At 40.0% G+C, this 20,654-nt stretch overlaps 1 protein-coding gene across 13 annotated transcripts in view; it reads left to right on the top strand.

Annotated features, from left to right (window-relative positions):
• The window catches only part of LOC122560664 (ankyrin repeat and fibronectin type-III domain-containing protein 1-like), a 931,085-nt gene that overhangs the window by 799,664 nt on the left and 110,767 nt on the right, over nt 1-20,654 (top strand). For all 13 annotated transcript variants that reach the window (XR_015760575.1, XM_087997831.1, XM_087997829.1 and 10 more), the window contains 3 exons: nt 1,855-2,049; nt 7,983-8,096; nt 12,895-12,992. Coding sequence is in view for 12 of the 13 variants with exons in the window: in XM_087997831.1 (XP_087853957.1) it covers nt 1,855-2,049; nt 7,983-8,096; nt 12,895-12,992 (407 nt within the window). In the remaining variant the exon portion in view is untranslated. The remainder of the gene's footprint in view (nt 1-1,854; nt 2,050-7,982; nt 8,097-12,894; nt 12,993-20,654) is intronic.

The raw sequence follows: 20,654 nt of genomic DNA, 5'->3' as shown, positions 1-20,654 counted from the left end.
CCACTTAAGATCTTCATTCTGCAGCTGCTAAGGTGGAGAACTTGCTATGCAGAATGCACAGACATGCAAGCATTGTCCTCAGTGTGGTTTCATTTTAAGTAATTCCATGAGTTGAAGTTCTCCTTAATTTCAGCATAGTCCAAGGTATTGGGCTCCCATTTGGAATTACAACAATCCCCTTGCTTGGGTTAAATTACCCACTATCTCCAAATATATGTCTTTTATGTTATTTTTTCAACGAGGTACCATGTTGACTTATTGAAATATGCATACACGCAAAGAAACCTTTGAAACTGATTAAACATCCACAAAATTAACTTAAGGTTTCCAAAATATCTGTTGCTATGTCCTTCAGTGCTTAGTGTCTTAAATAAGATGTTAAAAGACATCCATCCTCATTTTTCTATTGTGTACTGCACTCAGAAAATCTTACGACAACTCAGCTTGTGAACTCATTGTAAAACTAACTTTGTTTACATCTTCACAACTGAGAGACAGCTGTACAACATACAGTACTACACTTGGAATCTGGATTTCCATGCAAAAAAATACTCAAGTGTTGAAGGTACTGAAGAGTAATTCTATGCATCCCAACAGGAGTCTTTGGAGAAGAGGTTTAAATGAAGAAAAAAGGAAAAACAAAAAACTTGCAATATTGACTCTCCATGATTTTATGGTTCCTGAGAGCATTGCATGCAAAAATGTTGTATTTTAATTGGAAATCTGAAGAGATTTCTAGACATGGAGTTAAAATATACTGTAGAGTACAGCAGAGTCAACTTTACTCTGAGTTATAGAGCTTGAAAATCTGATAGGGGCAATAGTCATTGTGGCAATGTTTTCTGGAGTTACATGTCAGGACCATGCAGCAGACTCTATGGGAATCACCCTGGAAATTGAAATTTCCTTGGGGTGGTTACCTACCTCTGGAACTCTGTGAAAACGTTGCAAACTCTCAGTTAAGGTTAAAGGTTTCAGATAGTTCTGGTTCACTTAAGCTTAATAGATAGCCAAGAAACATCAGATTTGCCATTTCCACTGGCCTATCTCCTGCTATTTTTAATTGATGTTATCCTCAGTGTGGGTCATTTCTCCAAGTTTAGTATCAAAGTTTGAAATTGTGGTTTACACAGCAAAGTCCTAATAATGAATTCTTGGGGAATACTATTGTAAGAATCTAACAGCCTCTTCCTTGATTTATCATATAATTAAGCTTACATTTTCTCTGCTCGAAATAACATCTCCAAGGTTTTAACCAAACTATCTTCTCCCTTGTTCAAGAGTGACTGCTTTACACATCCAGCATACTCTGCATAGCTGTCCAAACTGAAACTAAAGAAAAACAGCTTTTTTGGTCTCCAAAGCTATTGGTGTTTCCTCTAGTCCCAAACAATGTCCAGAATATTCTATCTAAAAACTTAATACACTAATCAGTTTACTTTGCTCATTTGTAAACTCTCACAATGTAAACAAATTCCTATTAGCCTCTCGAAATATCTCTCTCAGACTGGCTACAGAAGTGGTTAGAAATTAAGAATCAAACTACTGTAGGCATGCAGGAAACCCATATCCCACTTGTTCAGATCAAAACCCAACTCAAAAATGAATAATATTAAAATAAATATAAATCTTCTATCACAACACAATTTTTTTGATAGGCTACATTTTTGTGTACAAATTGTTAAGGATGTCAAGCTGTCTCCCTGTTGCTCAAAAAAGTTGCTTTACCTTCGAGTAATTAGAGAAGTTTTGCTCTTAACTTGCCAAAGTTGTGTTCAAAATGGGGTAGAGATGAGTTGCCATAATTCAGGAAAGGTTTAATGTTCACCAGTTGTTGTTAATTTCCCTTTGCAGTTGTGAGTCTGGAGAGTCGGGCCTTACACTTGGCAACGTTGGTGCGAGAGTCTGAGCAGCGTGTGAGTGAGTTAACTACACAGGTACTGAATGAGACACCAAATGCAAATTACACAGACAAAGAGAAACAGCTGAAAGCCTGGGAGTGGCATTACAGACTGTTCAAACGGATGAAAGCTGGCTTTGAGCATGCACGTGAGTATCATGGACCAAAATACACAGATGCTGTTTTCCTCTGCAATTTCTCATGCTGTATAACCATGAGCCACTCTAGCTCCCAGTGACTTCATTCATCCAGAATCTATAAGTTAAAGCCATTTCTGTGGGCAGTTCACTCTACACTTAGTAGGCAACAAATTCCATGCAGTACAGAGCAGCTATGCTGATCTCATGCCTAATTACTGAGAAGAACGACCTCAACTTGGCAAAGTTTCATTTTTATGAGCCTGTACACAAGCAATGTAAGTGATGTGGACAGATTGGGCTGGCAGGCTTCCTGGGTGTGAAATCTGTGGGCTCCTCATTGGAAGTGCATGGCTGTGACAGATTGTCCTAAACGAAAATACCATCTGTAACCAGAATAAAAATGCAGTAAGTTTCCAGGATAGTTGCAGGTAATGTACAATGGGGACATACAGACAAGAAGGTACTGAATTAACTTTATTTTTTGCTGCATAATTGATTTCAGTATGGTTGATCACACAAAGTAACAAGCAATGCCATAAGTGAATTGATAACATTGTTAGAAAAAGCAAGAGAAATACTGACATCTGTTTATTTTCCTTGAATGTAAAAGATTATCCTTCAAGAAGGTAACGAGAAATAGCTCAGCTACCATCTTGCTCACAGTTGTTGCTTAGCAACACAAATACTGCAAACTCAAACTCAGATTCCAACTACAGTAAAAATATATTCCAACCACATCATTTTCATCATAACATCAACCACTTCATAACATAAAAACATAGCAAATTGCGTACATAGAAGGAGACCATTCAGCCCCTTGTATCTGAAGCAAAGAAAAATCCAGCCAAATCCCATTTTTCAGTTCTTCCTCAGTAGCCTTGAAGGTTATAGCATTTCAAGAGCATATTTTAAATGTAGTGACAGGTTATTCTTCCAGGACCTCTTCAGTCAGTGAATTCCAGTCCCTAACCAGCTTAAGGTCAAATCATTTTAAACCAGGTGACCTTTAATCCTTAGGCCAAATGTTTCCTATTGGTTATTCACACATAGCAAACGTAATTTAAAGCAGAGAAATTATTAATTTTTGGTGAGAAATGAGAAACACCAACATGATTGAGAGGCAATGGCCTAGTGGTATTATCATTGGACTCTTAACCCAGAGACCCAAGTAGTGTTCTGGGGACCCAGGTTCAAATTCCACCACAGCAGACTGTGGAATTTGAATTCACTAAATATCTGGAATTAAGAGTTTATGATAGCCAGGAATCCATTGTCAATTGTTGGAAAACCCATCTGGTTCACTAATGTCCTTTAGGGAGGAAAACTGCCATCCTTACCTGGTCTGGCCTACATGTGACTCCAGACCCACAGCAATGTAGTTGACTCTAAACTGTCCAATGAGCAATATATGCTGGCCTAGCCAATAATGCCTTCATCCCCATGAATGAATTTTAAAAATGAACCAGAAGGCACAATTTTAAAGGTGATGCAAGAACAGAGAATCCAAGAGTCACGTGTACACAATTCACTCATGATAGGAGAAGGCTGTTAAAATACTTCCCGAATTCCTAACCATTTGTAAAGGAATTAGAATTTAAAAAAGGTACAGGAATTATGCTAAACATTAAATCTTCACTGGAGTTTTATTGCTGATACTGGGAACTATACTTTAAGATGGCTGGCTATGTCTTAGAGAGGGTCTATTGACTAGAATAATATAAAGGATGATGGACAGAGTGACATGGGGATTCTGTTATTGTTCTTCTTAGAGCAGAGAATGTTAAGGGGAGATTTGAAAGAGATGTTCAAAATCATAAAGGGATTTGATGGAATAAACAAGGCAAAATTCTTTCCAGTATCAGAAAGGTCAATAGTTACAAGCACGGATAAAATGTTTTTGGAAAAGTAACCTTTTTTCAGTTCATTCATGAGATGGAGGTCGCTGGTTGGGCCAACATTTATTGCGTCCCTAGTTGCCCTTGAGAAGGTGTAGCTGAGCTACATTCTCGAACTGCTACATCCACATGCTGTGGGTTGATCTACAATGCACTTTAGGAGGGAATTCCAGGATTTTGACCTGGTGACACTGAAGGAATGGCAATATATTTCCAAGTCAGGATGGTCAGTGATTTGGAAGGGAACTTGCAAGTGATGGTGGTGTTCCCATGCATCTGTGGCCTTATTCTTCTAGATGGAAATGGTTATGGTTTGGAAGGCCCATGTCTAAGGATCCATGGCAAATTTCTGCAGTGCATCTCATGGATGGTACACACTCCTGCTAGTAAGTGTCAATGGAGGAGAGAGTGGATACTTGTGGATATGGTACCAATCAAATGGGCTGCTTTGTCCTAGATGATGTCAATCTTCTTGATAGTTGGAGCTGCACCCATCCAGGGGAATACACCATCACACTCTTGATTTGTGCCATGTAGGCGATGAACAGGTTTTGGGGAGTCAGGAAGTAAGTAACTAACTCTCCGCAATGTTCCTAGCTTCTGATCCACCCAGGATGTTAATAGTGGGGGATTCGGTAATGACAACATCATTGAAATGTCAAGAGGTGGTGTTTAGATCGATTCTTATTAGTGATGGCCATTGCATGACATTCATGAAATGCAAACATTATTTGCATCTGTTAGTACAAACCTGGGTAATGCCAAGATCTTTGAACAGGGACTGCTTCAGTATCTGAGGACTCATGAATGGTGCTAGACCTTAAGCAATCAATGAACAAACACACTTTTATCCTTATGATGGAGTGAAAGTCATTGATGAAGCAGCTGAAGATGGTTAGGCTTAGGACATTACCCTGAGGAATTTCTGAAGAGTGTCCTGGAACAGAGATAACTGACTTCTAACAACCACAACAATCATCCTTTGTGCCAAGTATGACTCCAACCAGCAGAGATTTTACCCCGATGCCCATTGATTTCAGTTTGTTCACACTCCTTGATGCGGCACTCTGTCAAATACGGCCTTGATGTCAAGGGCCGTCACTTTCACCTCTTCTCTGGAATTATGTCCTTTAGTCCATATTTGAACATGTTTGGAATGAAATCAGGAGCGGAGTGGCCCTGGCAGATTATTGCTCAGTAGGTGCTGCTAGATAACACTGTTGATGACACCTTCTATCACTTTACTGATCAAGAATAGACTGATGGGGCAGTAATTGCCCAAGTTGGATTTGTTCTGCTTTTTTGTGTACAGAACATAAGACCATAAGACATAGGAGTGGAAGTAAGGCCATTCGGCCCATCGAGTCCACTCCGCCATTCAATCATGGCTGATGCGCATTTCAGCTCCACTTATCAGCGTTCTCCCCGTAGCCCTTAATTCCTCTAGACAACAAGAATCTATCAATCTCGGCCTTGAAGACATTTAGCGTCCCGGCTTTCACTGCACTCCGTGGCAATGAATTCCACAGGCCCACCACTCTCTGGCTGAAGAAATGTCTCCGCATTTCTGTTCTGAAATGACCCCCTCTAATTCTAAGGCTGTGTCCACGGGTCCTAGTCTCCTCGTCTAACGGAAACAATTTCCTAGCATCCACCTTTTCCAAGCCATGTATTATTTTGTACGTCTCTATTAAGTCTCCCCTTAATCTTCTAAACTCCAACGAATACAATCCCAGTATCCTCAGCCGTTCCTCATATGTTAGACCTGTCATTCCAGGGATCATCCGTGTGAATCTCCGCTGGACACATTCCAGTGCCAGTATGTCCTTCCTGAGGTGTGGGGACCAAAACTGGACACAGTACTCCAAAAGGGGCCTAACCAGAGCTTTATAAAGTCTTAGTAGTACATCTCTGCTTTTATATTCCAACCCTCTTGAGATAAGAGACAACATTGCATTCGCTTTCTTAATCACGGACTCAACCTGCATGTTTACCTTTAGAGAATCCTCGACTAGCACTCCCAGATCCCTTTGTGCTTTGGCTTTATTAATTTTCTCACCATTTATGCTTTTATTCTTTTTGCCAAAGTGCAAGACCTCGCACTTGCTCATGTTAAATTCCATCAGCCATTTCCTGGACCACTCTCCCAACCTGTCTAGATCCTTCTGTAGCCTCCCCACTTCCTCAGTACTACCTGCCTGTCCACCTAACTTCGTATCATCGGCAAACTTCGCTAGAATGCCCCCGGTTCCCTCATCCAAATCATTAATATATAATGTGAACAGCTGTGGCCCCAGCACCGAACCCTGTGGGACACCGCTCGTCACCGGCTGCCATTCTGAAAAAGAACCTTTTATCCCAACTCTCTGCCTTCTGTTAGACAGCCAATCCTCAATCCATCCCAGCAGCTCACCTCGAACACCATACTGAGGAATTTTTCACATTGTTGGTAAATGCCGGTGTTGTAGCTATACTGGAACAGGTTGGCTGGGGAAGTGATACGTTCTTCAGTTCTATTGCCAGAATAGTGTCAGGACCCATAGCCTTAGCAGTATCCAGTCCCTCCAACTTTTCTTGATATCACATGGTGTGAATAAAATTAGCTAAAGAATTGTATCTATAATGGTGGGGGCCACTGGAAGAGGCTGAGATGAATCATCAATTTGGCACTTCTGACTATGAATGCTTCAGCCTGAACTTTTGCATTGGTGTTTTGGTCTCTTCCATAATTGAGGATGGGGATATTTATGGAGCCTTCTCCTCCTTTAATGAGTTGTTTAATTGCCCAATATCATTGATGACTGATCTTAAATCTGATCTGTTGGTTGTGAGGTAATTTAACTCTGACTATTACTTGCTGCTAATCCTGTTTGGCATGCCAGTAATCCTATTTGATAGCTTCACCAGGTCAACATCTCATTTTTAGGTATGTCTGGTGCTGCTCCTGGCATGCCCTCCTGCACTCTTTATTGAACCAGGCTTGATCCTCTTACTTGATGGTAGTGGTTGAGGGGCTGGGGGGGGGGGGGGGGGGGGGGGGAATGATATATGCTGGGTCATGATGTTGCACATTGTGCTGGAATGCATTTCTGCTGTTGATGGTCCACAGCGTCTCATGGATGTCCAGTTTCAAGTTGAGTCATCTGTTCAAAGTCTATCCCATTTAACCTGGTGATAGTGACACAACACGATGAAACAAAATGTGAACCCAGGACTTCATCTCCACAAGAACTGAATAGTGGTTATTCTTACTGATACTTTTATGAACAGATGCAATTGCAGCCAGCAGATTGGAAAGGATGAGGTCAAAATTATTTTTCCCTTCTAAATGGTTCCCTCACCACCTGCCACAGACCCACAGTGTAGCAGCTATGTCCTTTAGGAGACCTACTACTGCTGGGCCGTTCTTGCTGGTTGACATGGAAATCTGTGACGTCAGGATAGGAGAGACAAGTATGCAGCAAGTTGTAATTTTTAAGCATTTCACAAATACCTGAAGGGCTATATTTAACAGTCTTCAGAGAAAATGCAGGGGCAGAATAGCCTAAATGACCTCTTACAGTGCTGTTTCATTCAATGATTCTGATCTTTGTGCCCACAAGATAGAGAGTAATGGAAGGATTAGAAGCACATATAATCAATCTGCTAGAATCCACATGGCAGCATATATAAGCTGAGATAGATACACCTGCATCTGGTAGAAGAACAGCATCGGAGTAGGCTTTACATTACCAAGAAAATTGTGACTGAGTTATACTGTAGTATGTTACCAAACATGCAGCTAGCTGGTGGCATAGATACTGCACTGAAAAAGTCAGGACTACCTCAAGGATGTTTAGCCATTGCTTTGCCCTTCCTTCTGTTGGTTATGTCATGTATAAGGTGTTATCATTGGGTTCAAACCAACTACATATTCTACAATATGCCCTATCAATGTATTGGAGCCATCTATTGAATCCTTTCACAGCATCAGCCATTCTGCACCTTCTTTTGATACCTCATTCTTAAGGTTTAATTTATAAACAATTGTTCTTGTCCCGGATACAGGAGCTCCAGAAGCACCAACCCACGTGCAGTTATCTGTAGCCAGTAGCACCTCATTGCAGGTGACATTCCACGAACCGCTCAGTGTCAACTCTGCAGTTGTCACAAAATATAAAGGTAAGGATCTATGTGTGGTTCAATTATTGAAGTCTTATATTGGTTATCCTAACCCAGTAATGACTGTGCTGAGATCATATTTGGAGTTCTGCATAACCTACCCTTTTGGCATCTGTCAATGAAACTTTCTGACAACAGATTAACAGACCAAAACCTTCTTACAAAGGATGATAACAGGTAGTAGATATTCACCTAATTACAAAAGTCTTGATTGAAACTTAGGTATTCAAGTGAAAGCACGTTGTCCAACACTTGCTAACATAATAAAGTCTGTGTTAATTTTCTTGTCTAATCTATGATACATAGCAGTCTGAGGAACAGTCTAATATACCAGCAAATAATCACAAATATCCAACTTTATTTTTCTTCAGTTTTGTAAAAGGTACATGTTAAATATAAAAGAAAACATTTATATAGTACCTTTCAAGTCTTCATGATGTCTCAAAGTGTAGCCTAGCCAATAAATAGCTTTTGAAATGTACCTTACTGTAGGTGATATTCCCATGAACTTCTGTGCCAACTCTGCAGTTGTCACAAAATATAAAGATCTGTGCCTGCTGTGTCATCAGAAAGACCATAGTTGATCTGATCACTCCACATGCCCACCTATGATAACCTTTCACTCTCTTGTTTGTCAAGAACCTATCTACCCAGACTTAAACTGTTCAAACATTCTTTTAAGGAAGAGAGTTCCAACATCTATGAGACCATGACCCTCCATGAGAGAAAAAACTTCTTGTTTGTCTTAAAATTGTGACACTTCATTTTTAAACAATGACCCCCTAGTTCTAGATTCTTCCACAATTTTCCCAAATATCCTTTTCACTTAGAGTCAGAGTTATCCAGCATGGAAACAGACCCTTTGGTCTAACTCATCCAAGTCAATTAGATATCCTAAACTGATCTAGTCTCATTTGCCAGTATTTGACCTATATCCCTGTAAACCCTTCCTATTCATGTACCCATCCAGATGCCTTTTAAATGTTCTTATTACACCTACCTCCATCACTCTCTCTGGCAGTTTGTTCCATACACACACCACCCTCTGCACGAAAGAGTTGCCCCTCAGGTCCCTTTTAAATCTTTTTCCTCTCACCTTAGTTTTGGACTCACCTCTGGGGGGGAAAAAAAAGATCTCAGCTATCCACCTCATCCATATCCCTCATGATTTTATAAACCTATAAAAAAGGTCACCCCTAAGCCTCCAATGCTGCAGGCCAAAAAGCCTCAACCTCTTCAGCCTCTCCTTCTAACTCAAATCCTCTAACTCTAGCAATATTCTTGTAAATCTTTTCTGCACCCTTTCAAGTTTAACAACATCTTTCCTATAGCAGGGAGACCAGAACTGAATGCAGTATTCCAAAAGTGGCCTAACTAATATCCTGTACAGCCACAACATGACTTCCTAATTCCTATATTCAATGCACTGACCAAATCAAGGCAAGCATGTCAAATGCCTCAAGGAACTATGCACCTGCACCCCTGGGGTCCCTTTGTTTGACAACACTCACCAGGGCCCTACCAGTAAGTGTACAAGTCCTACCCTGATTTGCCTTATCAAAATGCATCACCTAACATTTCTCAATTTAACTATATGTTACTCCTCGGTCCATTGGCCCATCTGATCAAGGTCCTGTTGTATGCTGAGATAGATTTTGTCACTATCCACTACACCAACAATTTTGGGGTCATCTGCAAACTCACTAACCATATCTCCTTTATTTACATCCAAATCATTTATATAAATGATGAAAAGCAATGGAGCCAGCACCGATGCTTGCAGCACACCACTGGTCACAGGCCAAAATCAACCTTGCACCACCACTCTTTGTCTTCTACCTTCAAGCCGAATTTTGTAACCAATTGGGTAGCTCACCCTGGATTCTATGTGATCTAACCTTTCTAATCAGTCTAATATGCGGAACCTTGTTGAATACCTTGAAGTCCATTTGGACAACTTCCACTGCTTTACCTTCATCAATCGTCTTTGTCACTTCTTCATGTCCCATGTCAAGAATCCTCATGATTTTATTTGCTTCAATCTCACCTCTTGCTCGAAGCTCCACTGGATACAAACCCTAACATGTTCAACCTTTCCTCATTTGATAACCTCCCCATCTCAGATATTAAATCATTACTAATGTATTACATTTTCTGAACTGCTGCCAATGCATATAAATCCTTAAATAAAAGGTGATCAATACTGCATGCAATACTCCAGATGGGTCTCATCCATACTTTATATAACTAAAGCATAACTTCCCTTTTGTATTTAATTTTCCTCGCAATAAATGCTAGCATTCTATTAGCTTTCCTAATTACTGGTTGTACCAGCTTCCAAACTTTGTGAGAATGTAGTGGTCCCCTGCATTTCAAGCATCTGCAATCTGTCACCAATTAGGTAATATCCTTTTTTATTCTTCCAGCCAAAATGGACAATTTCATTCTTCTTTTCATATTATACTTCATTTGTCAGATTTTATCCACTCACATATCCCTTAAAACTCCATATGAGAACACTGAATGTTTTATAATATTACAGGCAATTTCTCTAAAGAATTTCTTATTAATGTGAAGAGAAGGGCTCCTAGAGCCTAATAACTGTAACCATTCATCAGAGCCTTGTCAAGTTGTTAAGGTCTTTAGGGGCATCGGTTTTATTCATGTTGAAATGAGTCAGTTAGGTAGACTGGTGTGCAAGAGAATTTTACTGAGCAAGAGTGAAAACCAGAATCTTGATAATACATTACATTTTTGCAATTAAGCTCTCCAACCTTAAAAAGGTGAGTCAGTATGTCCAACTGCAGAGTCAGAAAGCTTATCTCCATGCATTTGCATCTCATTAAAAGACAACTCATCAGAATCAATTGCCTCATCCCAATTAAGTACCATCTAATTAAGAAATACTTGCCTTCACAAACCTGGCTGCATATCAGAATTGTTCACCTCGCAAACTTGACTCCTTTCAAGATTTCAGAGTAAGCTGCTTTGTCCTTCTAGCAATACAGTTTTAAGTTAAGGTCAATGATTGAGTTGCAGATTAAATTGTCCAAATAGTACAAAGGGAACACAAGGTGGGGGGGTGGGGGGAAAGGCTGGGCCAGGGTAGGTTGAGTCAGCAAATGAGAGGTGTATGTCTCTTAAAAGGAAAGGATAGAGTGAAGGCAAGAGAGGAGACTAGAGCTGGCTAAACAGCGCAGGGTAGAGTGAAGGCAGCACAGGGGGAGGAGAGTCAGTGGGGAAGGTACACTGGGGTCAAGACTAGAGTGGTGCTGGAAAAGCACAGCAGATGAGGCAGCATCCGAGGAACAGGAAAAATTGACGTTTCAGGCAAAAGCCCTTTATCAGAGCTTTGGTCAAAACGTCGATTTTCCCACTCCTTCAATGCTGCCTGACCTGCTGTACTTTTCCAGCACCACTCTAATCTGGACTCTAATCTCCAGCATCTGCAAGTCCTCACTTTCCCCTAGGCGAAAGGTGAACTGTCCATCTAAAATATGGAAAGTTGGATATAGCAGCATGTTTCTGACCAGGGTCATTTTTGGCTACTGGCTGGGCTGGGTATGGCACAGAGAACTAGATATCAGTGGTGCCAATGGTGTTATAAAAAGTTTATTTCTGTAGCTGTGAATGATGGTGCTGCATGGCATGGGGTAAAGCCCAGTCAGAAGGCAAAGGTAAACGTGGTAGGGTGTGAGTTCCAGGTTCTTGAGAGGAGATTGTATTGTCTTTTAGGTGGGCCAAAAAAAAAGACAGTACAGATGCAGATGATCAATCTGACAAATGTCTACACTGGCATAGTTAGACTGAGTGAGGCACCTATAAAAGTGTCAGTTGGTAGTGAGTAGATGATGGCTGAAAATGTGTTGCTGGAAAAGCGCAGCAGGTCAGGCAGCATCCAGGGAACAGGAGAATCGACGTTTCGGGCATAAGCCCTTCTTCAGGAAATGAAGGGCTTATGCCCGAAACGTCGATTCTCCTGTTCCCTGGATGCTGCCTGACCTGCTGCGCTTTTCCAGCAACACATTTTCAGCTCTGATCTCCAGCATCTGCAGACCTCACTTTCTCCTCAGTGAGTAGACGATGCCATTTACCCTTGCGGAGCATAGGAGATATTTGTTCCTTTTCTTGTACTGGATCTTGCTTATCTTGTGGGGCACATAAGAACTGACCTGTGCCTCCACTTCAGTCCAGGCTGGTCTCCTGTTGCCATCCCTGCGGAAGAGGACCTTGACTTTTCTGGACGCTCTGGAGTAAAAGCTCCAGCCAGTCATTGCTAAACCCAGTGTCCAGTTTTTTTCCCCATTTGTTTAGACATCTCTAGGGAAATGTGGGGAACCAACACAAGCTGAATGATGTTACATGTATTCAGTGAATGAAATGCTCCCTGGGTGTCCTTTAAAAATGTCTCCAGGACATTTGACTGTGGAAGCTACTAATTGGGATGAGAACTGACTCCCTGTTCCATCAGATTTGTCATTATATTCATGCAAAAAAAAAAACCCACCTCATGCATATATAATGAACTTAAAACTACCTTAGCTTATGAGAAAAACTAACATGCCCTCTATCAGAGGTGACTGGTTCTGACAGTTCTACATTGGACTTAGGATCCATATGGGAAGATTCTGCTTTTCGTGAGAATTTCCCATCAAATTATGAGGAAGATCTTCAAGATATGATCTTTTGAACTTCCCCGGTTTCTTCTTCTAGAAAAGGAAATACCTTTGCCCATACTTTTGCATTTTTATACTTGTAATTCTGCTTTTCAGCATTCATTGTTTCTGTTTCCTTGCAGTTGAATGGAGCACTTCTCATATCTTCAGTTCAATAACAGGAGAAGCCTTATTGGATGACATGAAAACGCTACTCTATACAATGACAGGCCTTATCACAGTAAGTAGGAAACATATTACTCATGTACTACCATGCAGTGAATTAAAAGTCAACATATTAATGATCAAAATTAATACCAGCTTCATGGGTAATTAATGATCCCACATAATGTCACTATTTGTCTTGGGTATAATTCAAATGTTAAATTAATGAAGTCACTGGTTGCATCATTAAGTTAAGATAAAGATTTGTTGCTTTGCAACTTTGATATCAATCAAACATCAAGATGTCGCATATATACAGTACAACACGAAACTCTGAGAGATGACAGAGTTTAGACAAATTTATCCTCTGATGGGTGTTATCAAGCACAAAAAAAAATCGGTCTTTTTTTTTATTGAACTGGTTATAAGATGTTTGCCTGCAGTGTGTGCCTAATGGTAAATGTCAAATGACTACAGACCAGGAAGAACTTTTGTACATAATTGCATTTCAATCCAATTAGACCCCTTACCAAAACACAAAACTTGTACACCTCACCATTCACATTTTGGGTTACACAACTGGCCTGACATATACACTAACATTCTCATGTATTAGTGATTTGTTATTCTCCTCCGTCTCTGCATTGCATACACACTATTAAGAGCCCAGCATGATTTAAAGATTATATCTATGTTATTGTTGGCTGTTCATCTGAGTAATGTTTCTTCAGCAGAGAATTTCACTCCTGTGCTGTGCTATTTGTTGTTCCATTTCCATTGTTAGGTTGCTGTGGACCTCTGGGACTGATAGTTGATCTGTGGAATGTGAAGGTGATGAGTTCATATCTTCCTGATCAGCTGCCTGCAGTTCATTGTACAGACATCTGAACATGGAACAAGAGTAGGCCACTTAGAACTTTACACCTGCTCTGCCATTCAATAACATCACAGCAGATCTGATTTTAACTTCAACTTTATATTCCTGCACACCCCTAATAATCTTTCATCCCCTTGGTAATCCAGAAACTATTGCCTCTTGATGAAGGAACTTCCAAAGACGGTCATCTCTCTGAGAAAATGGTTTTCCTCGTCTCTGTCTTAAATGGGTAACCCTTTATTTTTAAACCATGACCCCTAATTTTAGAATCTTCCTCAAGTAGCAACATCCTTTTCACATCCACCCCATCAAGTCACACAAATCTTATTTGTTACAATAAGTTAATTCTGACTTTTCTAAATTGCAAAGGATACAGGCCTAGCCTGTGTAATCTTCCCTCCTAAGGCAATTTATTCATTCCAGGTATTCTTCAAGTAAACCTTCTCTGAACTATTTCTATCTCAACTTGCTTCCACAAGTGTGGTGACCAGTACTTTATACAGTACTCCAGATCTGGTATCACCAATTTCCAGTGTAGTTGAAGCATAGTTTCACTACTCTTGCTTTCGGTTCTCCTCACAATAAACCATAATATTCCATTAGCTTTCCTGATTACTTGCTTTACCTGCATGCTAATTATCTGTGATTAATGCACTTGGACACCTAGATTTCTCTGCATCTCAGAGCGCTATAATCTGTCACCATTTTAGATAATATGCATTTTTTTATATTCATTCTTGCAAAATGGGCAATTTCACGTTTTTCCACAATATACTCCATTTGTCAGATCTTTGCACACTCACTTAACCTATCTAGGAATAGTTTTGTAGTGACATGCAGCAAGGTGGGATTTTGAAACCCGGCCTCCTGACCCAGTTCACCTAACCTATCGATATCTCTTTGGAGGCACTTTATTTCTTCTTCACAATTCACTTTCCTTCCTCTCTTTGTATCTTTAGAAAATTTAGCTATCATACCTTCTTCCATTAATCTAGATCATTTATATAAATTATAAACAATTAAGGCCCAGTATCAACCCCTCTGGCATAACCTGGTGACATCCTGCCACCCTGGAAAAGACCTATTTGTTCCTACTCTCTGCTTTCTCTTAACCTACCAGTCTTCTATCCATGCCAAATGCTATCTCCAATACTATGAGCTTTAATTTTCCAGAATAATCTTTGGTGAGGCACTTGTCAAATGCTTTCTGGAAATCTTACATCCACTGATTTCCCCTTATCCACAGTGCTTGTTACATCTTCAAAGAACTGTAATAAATTAGGTTAACATGTTTTCCTTTTGACAAAACCATGGTTCTGCCTGATTACCTTGAACTTAAATAAGTGCCCCATCTTTAATAATAGCTTCTAACATTTTCCCTATTACAGCTATTAAGCTAACCGATTTGTAGGGTGACAGAAAGCTGGAAACTATTTAAATAAAGGAGTTATTTTCTTATCTAAAAGGAGCCTTCCCTGATTCTCAAGAGTTTTGGAAAATTAAAACCAATACAGCTTGAGGAAGAGCTTCTTCAGTTATGCATGTGATGGCATATCTGTTACATCACTTCCACCATGCATTATGGAAGTGACAACTGTTTTATGTGGCTCCCAAGTTGATAGTTGGGCTTTTGTTGAGTGTTGATGGTTTATGCTCTCACTGGCTGTCCAATACTCAACTCTGGCAATAGTTTAACATTCAGTGTAAAATTTGGCTTTCTGCTATTTCACCTTGATTTTGTCACTCACACCGGTTTATACTTCTGGCCTCAGTTGCTTGTTTGCTGTTGAAACAGCAATTTGTGCTGCGTGACGTTGTTCTTTGTACTGAACTACTTATCATTCCTTCAGTAGGTATGTTTCTCCAAATGAGGATTGCCTTTTACGCTTCTGTGTAGGATTTGCTCGATTTCTTTATGATTCCTTTTGCAATTTTCATTTTCCATTTGACTGGGGATAGCACAGAGATTATGTGTGGTGTTGAATTTCCCAATTGTTTAATGAAGCAAAAAAATTCTTCACTTATGAACTGAGGACCATTATCACAAAATGCAATATTGGGATTCTCATAATAGCTGAAATATGTTTTCAGGTATTCAACAAACAGCAATAGTCATCACAGTCAGCTAATCGACTTTCCAGCAGTCAGAATGCTAGTCTATGGTGACAAGATAATTACATTTGCGTGTGAAGAGCCCCACTCCCATCCATTGTCTGTCTGGGATATCAAGTGTCATCAGCAGTTTTCCAGCTTGCTTAGCTTTGCACTATTTTGGCTGGTGTGGGCTTTGATCCCAGGGCCATTGTGTCAATAAGAGTAGAGGTAGCACACTTCTACATCCCATTTGTCTTGCAGTGTTTTGTGGTGATCTTTGATATTAACCGTCTTTGTTCTTTCCTTAGAGTGATCAGGAACTCCTGGTCTAGACAAGGTCATAGTGTGGCACATCTCCCTGGATAACCTTGCTCCCTCCTGCACACCTATCATGTCAATATCTCTTATTTTGGTGATTTGTCATGATTGTTATGTCAATCACCTGTCTAACCCTCTCATCCATTGATCATGGGACAGCTCCTCCTAATTTTGGATGACCATTGTCCCTTTGCCTAACTCCATTTTTAGGTTAATTTTTCATTCCTTGTGAAAACTAAAAACCTTTTATTTTTCAATGTACTGCACTGATAATGGAATAGAATGGCGTCTGATCAATTTTGACATGAGTCATTACCTTGGTGATTCTTCTAACCTCTCCTCGGTTTTCGTTTACTAGAGATTTGCTTATATTTGCAGAAGGCTAGTTACTGATATGACAATTAAATGGGATCTCAAGCTATGCAGGAAATACCAAACATGGAATGCTAAGTGAACAGCGGTTTAAGGGGAACCCTAATTTCCAACACCTTATATCACTTATTGATTTGACTAAATGAACCTGCAGCATGGTGTGGTGATTCATCAAGACCTTCAGCTGCTATCAGTCTTGCAGTTATCTGTACTTGAGTTTTATGCTTCCATTTAGCCATACATTTATGTGCAAAATGGTTCAGATGTGTGCAGCAAGAACACTCCTTTTCCTCATGCTAGTATGCTTTCTTCTCTGCACAGTGTCTTCCGCAGTATTTGCAATCTCCCCTTTGTGATTGTTCTGCCTTTTGGGGCCAGAGTATCTATTGGCATTATGTAAGACCTGGTCTGTCATGAAAATGCTTTAGCTATTGATTTACAACCATAGCAAATTATCCACCTGCCAATTACTTGGCTTCTCATTCCCCCAGTAGAAGTGTCCTTATTGCAGGATTCCTTATGCCTATACAATTCTCTGCTTGAATAGATCATCTTTTAATTGCACAAATTCACAGGATTTTGTAAACGGAGTTAATGAGTTCACATGTTGGTCAATGAACTCTTTTGTACCTTGGGCCCCAGTACCGAAAAAAAAAACCCAACATTCATAAGTTCAGTACACTTCAGGTTCAAACATGACTTCAAAACATTAAAAATTTCTGGTTTTTTTCTATTCTTTGGAGCAATTCGGGGTTAAATACATTCTGAACTATTCCCTTCCTAAAGTGATAAGAATGTAATGATGGACAACCTTGGCCTTGTTAAACAAATTTCATCAGTGTGTTGAAACACTGCAAGTTTTGCTTCATGTCACCTTTCATTTTGACTGAATCTTGGAGAGGAATGGGACAGCCATTTTTTCTCTCTTGTGTTTCAGTTGTATCATGTTTCTTTAGGTCTATTTTAGTTTAAGTTGCTCATAGTAACTTTCATACCTCTGAATATTCTTATGATGCTCAGTCACTGTACTTTTTCTCACACACCTGACATTACATAATGAGCACAGCAGAATGTATTGAAGAGACCTTAAGATGGCTGCTTGCAGTATGTCTGCTTCAGATTTTCCTCATATGCTGCCTGACCAGCTGTGCTTTTCCAGCACCACTGTAATCTTGACTCATACGGCTACAGCAGACCAGGAAGAACATTAGTTCATGATTGTTTTCAGTACAAGAATATTGTACTTAGACTGGTGATTTGTGAAGTTATCATCAGTTCCTTGAGAGGTAGAATCCACTTGAATTTTATGACCTGTTACAATTCAGATTTTTGTCTCAAAACTTCTGATTTTAATTACAGTGAACCAGCAGTTACTGGAAACAGGTCGTGTCTCTTCCATTGTGTGTTTACTTACGCATGCCATTTGTAACTAGTATCAGGAAACAGCCACTAATCATAATATTGATCATTTATCACACGAGATGCCTACCCAGTTTTCCAATTACTCAAAAAAAAGGTGTATATACTCACAATCAAGCTAATGTAATTGGGTTCCAGTTTGATTTAGTCCCTTCCCTCTCTCCCTACCTCACCCTCACATTTGATGGTTTGCATTGCCCTTAATGGGCACTGCATGCAAATACTTGATTACTGGTAGTTAAAAGAAAAAGAAGAAAAAAAAACACTTTTTGGTGGTGCGAAAGTCACTTAGTTGTGTGTAACATAATTTTGCTGCGTGAAAAAAAGTAATTGAGTCTAACCACAACCCATCAACAAAAAAAAAAGGACACTCTTTCTTCATACTGTCTTAAAGGTATCTTTGTGCGCATGCACATTTTCCATCATGCAGTTTTCTTTATTGGTTGTGTTTATTATAGTCTTGAGGGAAATTCAAAAATTTAGCTTGACGTTTTAATAAACCCAGGTACAAAGTCAATCTTGGGATCGATTTAATCAATCATTAGGCATTATATCAATTACATTACCACAAATAGAACATAGAACAGTACAATACATGAATAAGCCCTTTGGCCCACCATGTCTATGCAGATCATGATGTCATTTCTAATCTAATCCCATTTGTCTGCATGGTCCATAACACTATATTCCCTCCCTGTTCATGTATCTGTTTAAATGCACCTTAAAACGTTGCTTTCATATCGGTTTGTACCACCACCCCAACAATGCCTTTCAAGCACCATCTGTGTAAAACAAAACTGGCCTCGCACAGGGGAGGCTATGGCTTAAGGATATTATCACTGGACTGTTAACTCGAGACCCAGATATAAAAAGGCGACAATGGCCTAATGGTATTATCACTGGACTATCAATCCAGTGATCCCAGTAACATCCTGGGACACAGATTCAAATCCTACCATGGTGGAATTTGTATCCAATTTTTCAAAAATCTGGAATTAAGGATCTAATGAAGATAATAAATCCTTTGTTGATTGTTGCAAAGCCCCATCCAGTTCACTAATGCCCTTTAGGGAAGGAAACTGCAATCCTTATGTGCCGGGCCTACATGTGACCCCAGACCCACAGCAATGTGGTTGACTCTTAACCTGCCCTTTGGGTAATAAATGCTAACCTAATCAGTGACACCTTCATCCCACGAATGAATTAAAAAAGATCTCCACCACTTTGTTAGGGGTGACAGGTAGTTCTGTGGTTAGCACTGCTACTTCACAGCACCGCTACTTCACAGCTCCAGGGACCAGGGTTCAATTCCGCCCTTCGGCAACTGCCGCGTAGAATTTGTACATTCTCCCCATGTCTACATGGGTTTCTGCTGGGTGCTCCGGTTCCCTCCCACAGTCCAAAGATGTGCAGTTTGGGTTGATTGGCTTTGTGAAATTGCCTATAGTATTCAATTATATACTATATTATAGCATTCATGGATATGTAGGTTAGGTGCATTAGCCATGGGAAATGTAGAATTACAGGGAAAGGGTAGGGGGCTGCTCTTTGGATGGTCAGTGTGGACTTGTTGGGCTGAGTGTTTCCACACTGTATGGATTCTATAATGTTCTGAGGATCCAGGTTCGAATCCTGCTACAACAGATGGTGGAATTTGAATTCGATAAATATCTGGAATTAAAGAGTCTAATGATGACCACGAATCCATTGTCAATTGTCAGAAACATCCATCTGGTTCCAAATGTTCTTTAGGGAAGGAAATTGCCACCCTTATCCAGTCTGTCCTACATGTGACTCCAGATCCACAACAATGTAGTTGACTCTCAATTGACCTCTGGGCAATTAGGAATGGGCAATAAATGCTGCCTGGCCACCAAAGTCCTTATCCTGCGAATGGATAAATTAATAAAGAAAAACATCTCCTTTAAAAAAAAACTTTTCCCCTTTCACTTTAAGCCTATACATCCTCGTACTTGATATTTCCATCATGAAAAAGACTGCCTATCCACACCTTTCAATTTATATACTTATTTCAGGTCACCCCTCAGCTCTAGTGAAAACAATTTAAGTTTGTCCAACCACTACTTATAGCTAATATGTTCCAATCCAGCCAACCACTTTTGCTTCCTCTCTATAGGAATAACATGCAGGCATTAATGTGGTAACAAGAATGCATACATTGCTATAAATGTGGACTAATTAAGAAGTTTTATACAGCTGCAAAATGACTTGCCAACATTTATACCCAATGCCCTGACTGATGAAGGCAAGCATACTATATCCCTTTTTTTTAAACCAAGTTATCAACTTGTTTCGCCACTTTCAGGGAGCTATGGACTTGCACCCCAAGAGCTCTCTATATACCAATGGTCCTACTACTTGCTGCATACATTTGTCTTGCATTTGACCTCCCAAAATGCATCATCTCAGATGCCTGGATTGAACTCCACCTGCTGATTTTGCACCCAACCTGCTGTATAGAGTCATAAAGATATACAGCACAGAAATAGACCCTTTGGTCCAACTCATCCATGCTGACCAGATAACCTAACCTAATCTAGTTGCCAACATTTTCCAGCACTTGGCCCATGTCTCTCTAAACCCTTCCTATTCATATACCCATCCAGGTGCCTTTTAAGTGTTGCATTTGTACCAACC

The sequence above is a fragment of the Chiloscyllium plagiosum genome, unplaced genomic scaffold, assembly GCF_037043375.1.
Source record: "Chiloscyllium plagiosum isolate Xiang-an unplaced genomic scaffold, Cpla_swu_hap1 HiC_scaffold_20, whole genome shotgun sequence".
In the NCBI taxonomy this organism is placed as follows: Eukaryota; Metazoa; Chordata; class Chondrichthyes; order Orectolobiformes; family Hemiscylliidae; genus Chiloscyllium; species Chiloscyllium plagiosum.
This window is presented reverse-complemented; position numbering and strand designations above follow the sequence as displayed.